The 12,124-nt window shown below is 33.9% G+C and overlaps 1 protein-coding gene across 1 annotated transcript; it reads right to left on the bottom strand.

Annotated features, from left to right (window-relative positions):
- Window positions 1-8,671: 8,671 nt before the first annotated feature.
- On the bottom strand, window positions 8,672-11,386 carry LOC140752435 (uncharacterized). Its single transcript, XM_073086729.1, has 2 exons — window positions 10,564-11,386; window positions 8,672-10,151 (listed from the first exon to the last, which is right to left on the bottom strand). Exons 1-2 carry the CDS (start codon window positions 10,735-10,737, stop codon window positions 8,961-8,963), a joined length of 1,365 nt encoding a protein of 454 aa, XP_072942830.1. The 5' UTR covers window positions 10,738-11,386; the 3' UTR covers window positions 8,672-8,960.
- Between the last annotated feature and the right edge of the window lie 738 nt (window positions 11,387-12,124).

Raw genomic sequence — 12,124 nt, 5'->3', positions numbered from 1 at the left:
TGCCCTAAGTCTGACTTATTGGGGTATTACGATACTATCTTATTTATTACGATACTCAAATTTCCAAAGGTTTCCTTATTATTTTTTTCTAACAATTTGTAGACACATTTATAGTAAGTAATTTTTGGGTTTGTATTAAGAGCCATTTTAAGGTAGTGATATATTACTTCTATCGTATACGGGATCCAAGATTAATTCTACATATTGTTATCAAAGATGTGTGTCAACAGTCAAATCAATCAAACAGTCAATCAAAAGTCTATCAACCTTCATTTCGCCAGCATACCTTATAATTCTTGCCAGTGAGGATATAATAGGTCGACGAGGAAAATTCATGACATTAACATTGACTATCTAAGACTAAAACTGCTTCTTACGGTTTTCTTTAAATTAAAATAATTACATAATTAGATTGTCATACAGGCTCATAGATTACTAAAGATACTTCGCCGCCTTGAAATTGAATGAAGGCACAAACGGCTTATTTTAGTAAGTTCTTTTTTTGAATCCTTGATAAATAAAAACATCTTTAGAGAAAATTTACGAATAAATAACTAATTTACGTAATAATTACGTAATTTACGTAATTAATAAATAATTATTTCAAATATTTTAGGGACATTTTAGCACGGAGACGTGGCAAAACTTTTTTACGCCACTATTTCAATTCTCAAAACTGGGTACATTTTCTTGTTAGGAGTGAGTAATCTTTACTAATCTATGTACAGGCTACAGCCTGTCTGATAAATAAGTGGTCAGCACGATCAGTGTCACTGAGCACTTCAGTAGAGGAAAAGATTATTCATTCATGTTCAGTTATACTCAAGTGGAAAATTTATTAATTCGAACCAATATTCGAACCCTTTATTGTTACGTTAGAAAAGAAATACCCATTCAACATTAGTAATAGAAATATATTTTACGAAAATGTAGGTAGAGACCGAAATTAAATGCGTAGGAGGCTCTACATTCTACATGGAGACAACAAGCTGTCTCTATCATGGAATTGGTGCCGAAAGGTCACCTCTATTTTCTTAGAACCATGTTTCTGGACTCAGACCAATGTCAAAATGTAGCGCCAAAATGACTAATCGTGACTTCTCATCACACTATCAATGCCACAGACTTCGATTTTTTTCTTTAATAATAAATGCATATACATAAAATATAAATAAGTCTAATATATTCATGGCAAATGATAAATAAGTTATCATCAATTAAAAAAAAATCATGTATGTAGGAATTTCTCAACAATCCTAATATAATAATTTATTTAGTTCTTAATTTTGACTATGTGCATACAGAGTAAATATTATTTACATAGTACTTATCAATGTGTGTCACAGATAAAATTAACGTTTTGCAAACGATTTCACAAAAGCAATAAAAGTAATAAAAACGTGAAATTAATAGTTTGTTGTCAAAATTTATTAGCCTATTACGTTTCGTTGGGCTTAAAATCTCAAAAAGCGAAAGATAAACATTAATATATTTCGCTGTCATTCGGGTGGTTTCATGAATCAGCCATGAAAATGGACCATAAGCTACTCAAGGTCGTACTTCTCAAGCTTGACACGCTGCCAGTGTCCAGCGAAAATTGATTTAAAATGAAAATTTCAAAGGAACAGAAATGTATTCATTAATTTACAGACACGATCTTAATTAATTTTGACATTTGATTTTTGTTAACGCTTGTATTTTAGAATGTGTTTTGTTTTTCGTATGATTTTTTTCTATAAGAACATATTTTTAACAGATTTCAAGGAAGGAGATTTTACCTTAGTCCTGTAACTATTTTTTTATTGTATTAATCTTCGTTTGCACGGAACGTCGACGATGTTATCGGGTGTTTACTATGCACATAAGAAATTTTTCCGTTTTTTTTTGTCCTAATTTGAATATTTTGTACTTCGTACATTGTTAAACATCCCCTTCGGACTGGACGTAAAAATAATGTAAAAAGGTAGTGGAGAATGACACTTCTTTTCGATTAAAAATGCTACACAGAGGGCTTTAGAATGAAACACGTAACTCTTACTCTTTACAATATGTAAGTTTTACTCCTTATATGTAAATTTGATACGTCAAACTATTTTATAACCATTTTATAACCACCATGTCGGGTTATTTGAAGTTTGTTTGTCGATCAGTCGCGGCATTGCGACATTATTGTTAGACAGACATTGAAACCAAACTTAATAATTTTCGAAGACGTTACCGTGGGCTGATACTAGTGATGATTACGTCTCAGTGTACGTACGATTCGCAGAAGTACGGAAGTATCGCGTTAGGTTCCTCCGTGTGTCATCTGGCGGCCGTCCAGCTCGCGAAAGCCAGTGGCGTGTGTACTTTATGGAATCCCCGATTAACTCAGTTGCTGTGAGAAAAATAAATATTTCGGTTCAGTATCCGCTTATCTCTGTGGCCTCCTCAAATCTCTGGTACACGGCTTGCTAGTCTTATTATAAACTTTTATTTCACTTGCTTTGTTAGTTCGGGTATTATGAGGGTCAAATTTTGCAGTTCAATTTTAAATAATTTTATGTCGCATCCTGGGAAGATACGAAAAAGTACCTTACTAAAAATCTTGATTTTAGAAACTTTTTAATATAGATCTTCGAATATAACGCAATATAAGATATAGTATAACCGTGATAAACAAACCTATATATCTAGCAGCTCTACGTTCTCAAACCTTAGAATCGAACTCTACAACCGTAAATAAACATTTACAAAAAGAAACTTGAGAGAAACTTTCTCAACACTATCAATCCAGATGTCTGTAAACATTTTCAATAAAGGAAACGCTGTGATGAATGAATTGTAGGAGATACTCGGAAAATGCTATTAAAGTAGTCTATCTGACTACCTTTGCGAATAAAAACCATATGGTCGTGAACTAAAGTCGATTTTTTATGTAGAAATTCTGGGAATCGGAGTTCATTGTATTTTAGACTATATTTTTAAAGCGAAAAGGTAAATAAAACATTTTTAATGCCCTGAGTTGAGTAAGCAATGGACATTTGCCAATGGGTCATGAAACGCAAGAAAATATTGGATAAATAAATGTGATGCAATAGAGAGCTTTCTCGAAGAGTACATAATGTATTAATATAAATAAAAAGAGTGTCTGTCTGTAATTTTCATAAATATATTCATATAATTTATTTATTTTCACATTTTTTCATAATTTAAGAGTAGCAGACGAGCATGCAGTCCACCTTTTATTTTTTTATAATATAAGAGTAGCAGACGAGCATGCAGTCCACCTGATGGTAAGTGGCTACTGCCGCCCATGGACATCTGTAATCAACCCCAGATAGGATTAGATATTCCTACCTGAGGTTGGCCACAGATGCGGCGCTACCCCTGAGGACTAATTTGGAACGCCTCGGAAAAGTCTGTCTCCCTTACCACACCCTTCAAAACGGAACACAGCAGCGCCTAACACTGCTGTTATTAGGTAGAAATAGGTGTGGCGGTGGTGCCGCCGGAGTCGAACCACAAAGGGTTCTACCACCATAAAACATTGGATAGAATGATTATTATTTATTAGTAACGCGCGATAAAGTATCTTAACCGCAACCTATACTTCCTTGTAATCCTTGAGTTCCGATGTTACTAATGAAATGGCATCATTATTATAACGAGCTTCATTGTAATGCATCGATAGATATATTGTTATTTATAGTAGCTTAGTAAAATAGCATCATTTACTTAGACCACGTGTGGAACCACGTGCAAGGGCGTGATGAGTTGTAATTGTGAACTTAATTATACCTACAGTGCATTATTATAATGTATTCTTGTATGCCATCACCGTTCCCTTTAGATCAATTGAGGCGTTCGATTAAGTTAGTCCTCAAGGAGAGTGACGCTTCTATGTTCGACTTCAGATACGACTCAATCCTATCAGGGGTTGATTATAGATATTTATGGGCGACAATTGCCATTCACCGTCGCTTTAGGTACTTGTCGCCACGGTGGTCTTAAAAAAAGTCGCTTGGTACTTGTAAGATATTTTTTTTGATTAGACAAAGATCTAGAAGTCGGAGGAAATTTAATACCTACAGATCACCCATATCAAAATATATTGGTACTACACTTATAAGTTATAACAATTTAATTGCTTTGTATTTCCAAATCAACAATTAAATTGAAACAGATTAATTTAATACGTACCTACATTCGGTACATTTTCCGTTTAAATCCAGAATTAATTTGTGTTAAAGCTAAATCTACTTTTCTCAGAGGTGCACAGAATAAATAACATTATGTATCTGTGCCGCATATGGCGCTAATAAAGCGGGCTTGTCTTGTCTTTTTGCCGCCTATTTATATCAAGAGTACGCACGACTGTGCGTATTGTGGACCTAAATTGTACTAGAATTGGCGACTTGAAAATGGAACTCATTAATTTAGCCGAATAATTAACTAATTTTACAAGCCAATTTACAACCAATGATTATACAACTGTAACAAGTTTCGTCATCAAGCCAATAGTCCCACTCCTGGAGACTGATCTTCTCTCAGAATGAGAAAAGTACGGTCTTCTTCTTCCTACTTTCTAATTTAAAATTGTACAAATTATAGAAAAAATGCTACTAGGAGTTTTGTTACATAAATTATTAATATAAAAAATATGTAACACGATACATGACGATTACCGTAAACTTCCTCTAATCGAAAACTTTCAATTTCCGTCCGCGTAATTCGCAAGGCGTTAATTACGACCGGCGAGCTTAATTATTACTCATTAAACAATTTCTAGTCTCCTCCAATTCCGTTTAGTTCCGAGTCCGCTATAAATCAAGTGGCGCCACCGTCGCGTGAGTCAGCCTTCGACGCTGGCGCAGGACGATTTTTCAGCTAATTTAGATTATTTCCAGTCTTAGCTGATTGCTTTGTTTACCTACTACCTAGTTCACTACTCTAAAATTTACTGACAAACAACGCACAGCTTAAGCGGTTCAAGCGTATATACATAAAAGGCGTCGTTATTTTCGAAATATTGTACCAAAACATGAAGGTGGTAAAATTATTCATGGAGTCCATGGTACAATTGCGACTTCCTCGTATTTGTAACCAATTTCGGAAAAACACGTAATATGTTACGAAATAAAATTAGTAAATTGAGATTCGCCCATAAGAAAACCCGACGAGACACTTATTAAACAGATAGGTACATACTACATACGTTTTTGGCTTGGACTTATACACATTACATTATTTGTTACACAGAACATACTCTGTCTATACTTTCTCTTATTAACCTTAGCTTATAAATTACAAAAATCGTCAATTGATTGCAAAATTCCGAAACGAGTCATATGGCCGAAGGATTACTGAACCTTTAAATGGAATTACGGATTCAGTATCTGTGCTGAATTTGAAGCTGTATTGCTTAGATAATAGTCTGCTAAATACAGCAGCGTGACAATTTATGTAACAAGATACATGACACATCTCACACTGAAAAACGGACAGTTTTTTTTATATATATTCTAGAAGAAACAAACGAGCATGTAGTCCACGTGATGGTAAGTCGCCGGTGCTAGCCATGGGCATTGGGCATATATAAATAAACGCAGATGGGATGCTACCTCTCTTTATGTCTACATACATCCACCAAAACACGTCCGCGTCAAGTTCTGTGCTCAATGTCTGTAGTTGTTTACAACCCGTTGAACCCTTAAGTTAAAATGCATCAGATCCATCAGATGTCCTTACATACAGTGTAGTACATACATACATATATACTTATACAAAAAACTTAAATATAATAGTTGTCATTCATACTTATATAGTGGTTTCATTTCATGCACGGAGGGCTCTACAAACATTGTAAGTTACGAAACATGAAATTAACATTTAATTTTCTTTAATAAGCCGATAAAATAAAGGTATTATGAGTAAATTTATCATCGTGATGGTCGTCGGAACCGTCCCCGACCAAATTAAATATGTGACGTTTATGTAGGGGTACTTTCCGTTATCATAGGTTCTCGAATATACATACTTTCGAACTCGAATTAAAGTTTGTATGTAATTCACTTCATTAATGCAGCCTATAGCGAGATTCAAGATTACTGACACGAAATAGGCAATAGCTTCTTCGTATAATTCCTACATATAGAGCGGTCGCGTAAACCCACTGCAAAGCGCGGAGACTACAGCAAAACAGCCTTTTAACACGTTCCCTGCGGCACAGATTTTTCTGTACTTTCCATTACTGCGTTACGAGTTGTTTTAAACCTCGTCCTATATCCGACATTGTGGCGGCACGAGGCGTGTTAAATCCCACCGCCCGAAGGAGACTAAAATCCTTTTTTTGGCGCCAAATAAGACAAAATCGACGGCTTTTGTCTTGATTATTATTAACAATGAGTTGATTAACCTAAAACTGCCGCCGCCCTTGGTTAAATTCGTTACTTTAGATTCTATGGGTAAAATAAAATGTGGGTCTAATGCACCTCGGACCGCACTGAAAAATGGCAGGTTTCCATATAATTTAGTGATGGGAAAATAAATACCGATTTTATTTTATTGTTTTTATTTATCAACGTTATGGACAGAATGAATACAAAAAGGGGAAAAGTTATGGATGTTTTTCATTGAAACATTTCAGACAATAAGGTTTTTTGCAAACAGTGCATTCCGTGAGATTTTTTTTTTGGTTTTTTTGTCTGCCTCACGACATGTCAAGAATGTGCGGAGTTTTTCGTAGCATCCGACACATCTCTTCTTCTTTGGACCCTTATCGAGATGATGTGCTTTCTTTGCAGTGGATTCTGAAAAGTAGGAGCGAGTAGATTAGGGTAAAGAGTAATCGGAATACTCGGTAACGATTTTGCCTACGTTTCCTATATCAATAATGTAGCTACTTAACTTTTGTTTGAACCATAACAGGAAACGTAATTATCTATAATGTAATTTCTTACTATACGGATATACGCCTAGCCTGCCAAGTCTCACTACTGGACTTTCACCTAGACAGAGTATATTTGTGACTTACCTGTTTTTGAAATATCTTCCTGTATTCTGATTCTGGCTCAGATTTTTCAACCGGTTTTTCTTCATCTTCCTCCATGATCAACTTTTTTCGGCAACGTTTCGACATGATAATTTTCAACATAAAGACAGCGGTCCTACTTCGTCGTTACGCAGCCTCGACTGCGTTGCACAACACTAACCACGTGAAGCTAGCGTGGGGTGCGGTACGAGGTGCGTGGGGAAACGAGGCGTTCCCAACCTCGTTCCGCACTGTGTTAGCATTATTATTTGTTCAGTGCGGTACGAGGTCTAACAAACCCGACATTAGGTTGGTGTACCATAGAACTAGGAATCAGTAGCACATCACAAACATATAGTTATCACTCTCCTACACTGAACCAGACGGAAGTTATGCCTCTCGCACCACAGAGAAGTTAAAGTTTTTTCTTACCGCTATAACGACCAGACATGGACGAGGTGTTTTAAGCCGCGTTCCGCAGCTAACGTGTTAAAGGGAGCTTTATATAAACTTGATGTTGTATATACCCACCTAATATGGATTTCCTTAAGTACATCAAAAGTCGAAAATGTTTTACTCAATTATGTGTTAGACGTTGAAATAATAACACTTTCTTCACATTTAACAATAATTTATTTGCTTCTTTTACAAATTCCAACCAATTACACTGGTATACACAGTTACGACCGTTCGCGGTCAGAACTAAAAGTCGAATACCACTTTTCGCACTCGCCACCTCCCAACTACCCTTGTGACCGGAACAGAAAAACTAAACAAAAGGAACTGCTTTTATTATACCGGAAATGGCGTGAGCGATCGTAATTATTCTTATAATTGTTTATAAATTACATTAATTTGGCAATAAAATAATCACAAATAAAAATAAATTATTAAAATATTATATGTTAAATTATCTTACAGTTTTAACAATCTGTTTTTATAATACCCGAAATGCCCGGCATTATAAATAATTATTCTTTTAATTATTTATAAATTAACTTCATTCTAAAATACACAATCCCAAATAAAAATACACTTAAATAAAATATTATGGTTTAAAGACACGATTTATCTCATAGTTCTTACATATGTTTTCACCGTCGGTTATTTATTTTCTAATACTTTTCTCACAAGTTATGTTCAAAGTTCTAAGAGAATTTGAAATAAAAATAGTGTAAATGTAAGGGGCTTAAGAGAAAATAGAGAACAATTTATTCTTGGTGAACTCTTATTCCAACCTCTGAGGTTTCCCATGCTATACACAGACGTCATCGACGCTTATTCCACTTTTCCCCGTTGGATGATCCCCATTGATGGGGATTAGTGAACTTTTTGTTCACTATTCCCCGTTGACCCAAAATTTTTATTTAATGGGGATAAGTGAACTAAAAAGTTCAATAATCCCCATTAGGTAGGTACGTTAAAAAAATAAAATATATGAATCATGTTACATTTATTAATTAAAAATATAACTTTCTTATACCTAATAAAATCACAGATTGTACAATTATTAATTTAAAATAAAAAATATAACTTTCTTATACCTAGTAAAATCACAGATTGTACAATTATTAATTTAAAATAAAAAATATAACTTTCTTATACCTAATAAAGTCACAGATTGTTACAATAATTAATTTCAAATTGTAGCATGAAAATATTTCTTTCTTATACCTTGTAAAATCACAGATTGTACAATTATTAATTTAAAATAAAAAATTTAACTTTCTTATACCTAGTAAAATCACAGATTGTACAATTATTAATTTAAAATAAAAAATATAACTTTCTTATACCTAGTAAAATCACAGATTGTACAATTATTAATTTAAAATAAAAAATATAACTTTCTTATACCTAATAAAGTCACAGATTGTTACAATCATTAATTTAAAATTGTAGCATGAAAATATTTCTTTCTTATACCTTGTAAAATCAAAGATTACACTCACTTAAGTTTTTCTAAACAGTGCCCAATCGTAATTTCATTATTAATGAGTTCCATTTGGACCTCCTGTATATAATTATCGCGATTGATGCTTTTTTTTGTTTTTTCCGCTATACCTTTATTTTCAGAAACCCCCAATGCAAGAACTTCGTAATACGATGCATCTTCAGCCAACGCTGTGAGGAGCTTCATAATGTTGGGTTTCTTTATTTTCACACGCTTTTTTATTTTATTATTCCATGCTTCGACTAAATTCGTAGTGCGATGAGTCTGTCCAAATACACACCACGTTTTAATAAAATCATCTTGTAGCCATTGTCTGAGCATGTAATTTCTAAACTCCTTGCTATTATCATCATCAGGGCTTTGAGAGGCAACATAAAACCAACCCGCAATGATTTTATCTGATGGTAACAAAGCCAAAGCAGTGCTAAGTGCAACTTGTCTTCTGGTTAATTTATCTTTTGTTAGTTTGAGTTGTTTTCCTTTCTTCCATATTGCCTGGGTGAAATGGAAATAACAGCCGCTAATAGATATATTTACAAAAACATTTCGCATTGCGTTCATCGGAGCCACTTCATAGTCACATTTAAATATTTCTGGATTCCAATCAGGTAATGCAGATTTTAGCATACTAAATAAAATTTCATATGTTTGTTGATTTTTATGGCTCATGAGGGCATAAACAAGTGGCACAATGTTTATGTGTTTTTCTGTACTGCCCAAATCCCCATGAATGGTGTAGAGTTGGTAAAAGGGAGATGGACAGATCCAAAACGTTCCATCACCCAAGAACATCTTCAAATTTTTCATTTGATGTCGGGCAAATTCAGAGCAAAAAGCTATTACACGGATACCACTGTCATTGTAGTCTGCTAAAATAAATTCCTGATGAGCTGGAGGTACTTTAACTTCTTCAACATTTTTGAACTCAATTTTACTTACTTCAAATGCTGCATTTCTGTGTTTATATAATGTTGTTTTGATAGACTTCAGGGCAGGGAATTCTTTTATTTTGTCAATTCCGGTATCTTTTAGTGAGCTCACAGCCGCGTTGTAAGCAGTGGGAATAGCAGGTGCTTCTGGATCCGCAAGTGTAGTTTTTAGTTTGAATAACCTCAAGGTAACTTCATTCCGCGCAAAATCAGGTTCACAAACATTGTGTCGTTTCTCAGCTACAACTTGATTGTCCTGTAAAATTAAGTAATAATAATTAATTACTTTACATTATTTTTTAAGTAAACAATATTGCACTTACATAGAATACAAAATTAAATAGGCTATTTAACAACCTTTAAAACTTATAACAAATTGTTGTTATCCTATCAGAATAGTTCAACAAAACATATTTCACTTTATGCTTAACTAAAATATGTAATAATAATTAAATATATACAATTCACTTCAGCTACACTCTTTTACACTAGGTGTAATAGACTTGTTTGACAAAAGAATGACGTCACACGTGCCGCCATGACAGAAACAGTGTTTAAACTTTAACGTTGATTTTTAAATTTTGATATTGATAAACGTGATATTGATAACACACATAACCTGAGTTATTATTGTCATTATTAATCACAAAATATAATAAGTAACTTACCATGACAGTGATGGATCCGGCACATTTACTTTGTTTTCTTGTGGTACACTCCCACAAAACTCCACCATTTTTATATTTGCATTTTTTACTGTATTGATGTCCGGCCCGGAGAAGTATGGTAGCTTTACCTTTTTTAACGTACTCTAAACAAACGTCAGTTGAACTACCAGCCATTTCCTTTATTTATTCCTATATTAAACTAATAACTGCGAACTGATAAGAACTGCACGCTTGAACTACACTACACACTACTAACCCTTAACGACTACGAAACAAAAACAAAAGATGGGTCGACCAATCACATACGAGCTAACTCGCACCCCGCTCCGCCACCGCCTTGCGCGCGCGCCTCTAGAAAATGAGCATCTTTTACAGTATTGTGTATCTTATTAGACGTACCTAATTAGAAAAACTTAAGTGATTGTAATCTTTGATTTTACAAGGTATAAGAAAGAAATATTTTCATGCTACAATTTGAAATTAATGATTGTAACAATCTGTGACTTTATTAGGTATAAGAAAGTTATATTTTTTATTTTAAATTAATAATTGTACAATCTGTGATTTTACTAGGTATAAGAAAGTTATATTTTTTATTTTAAATTAATAATTGTACAATCTGTGATTTTATTAGGTATAAGAAAGTTATATTTTTAATTAATAAATGTAACATGATTCATATATTTTATTTTTTTAACGTACCTACCTAATGGGGATTATTGAACTTTTTAGTTCACTTATCCCCATTAAATAAAAATTTTGGGTCAACGGGGAATAGTGAACAAAAAGTTCACTAATCCCCATCAATGGGGATCATCCAACGGGGAAAAGTGGAATAAGCCGTCATCGAGATCCAAAATCGAGTCGCAGTAGTAAGGAATACTCTCGGCGCCGCGACGGCGCGTCGTCTCCCCGGCGCCAGCGGTGCGACCCGACATGGGCGGCAAATTCCCTTCCCTCTTCAACCGTTCAACTACACTACAATATTTCAACGACATCATTTGGAGTTTTATTCTACCCATGTTCCACCGCTTTTTTAAAGTGTTTCGCATTTTTTGGTAACATGCTGTTGAATAATTGGAAATCTATTTCGAAAATGCCCTAATTTTTGGTTTCCACAACGCACGGGAACATTGTTTCGAAATTACAAATAAAGCTATAGTATATCGATACAATATATCAACCAATTAAATACAAAGTTTTATACTATTCTCTCGAAATCAGTATATTTTTGTGACATAAAGAGGACATTTTAATTTCTATGTTCGTATTTATGGCATACGCTCTATATTTTCCAAATTACATAAAAAAGTAATTGAGACATATCATAAAGAAACAAAATTTTACTTTATCACTTAATTTTAATAATAGATCGAGTAAGTATCACTAAAATGAAATATTATAGGCGGCGTCTATCAATTAAAATTGAAGTACTTTCTCGTGAAAGCCTGACGTAAAAATACCTTTGATGTTTCAAAAGGTTACATAACTTACAAAGGGTCTGTAACGGAACTTTTAGGAGGTACAGAACAAAACGGTAGGGTTGCAAATGTTAGGTCGT

Source organism: Epargyreus clarus, unplaced genomic scaffold (assembly GCF_041222505.1).
Source record: "Epargyreus clarus isolate Ecla_fem2 unplaced genomic scaffold, WU_Ecla_fem_2.2 ptg000024l, whole genome shotgun sequence".
Classification (NCBI taxonomy): Eukaryota; Metazoa; Arthropoda; class Insecta; order Lepidoptera; family Hesperiidae; genus Epargyreus; species Epargyreus clarus.
Note: the sequence above shows the minus strand (reverse complement) of the source record. Positions and strands in the feature narration are given on the sequence as shown.

Coding starts and splice junctions, on each gene's coding strand:
- LOC140752435 (XM_073086729.1), bottom strand. CDS start 10,737: ATGGCTGGTAGTTCAACTGACGTTTGTTTAGAGTACGTTAAAAAAGGT. Junction 10,152..10,563: donor CCGGATCCATCACTGTCATG/GTAAGTTACTTA, acceptor TTAATTTTACAG/GACAATCAAGTTGTAGCTGA.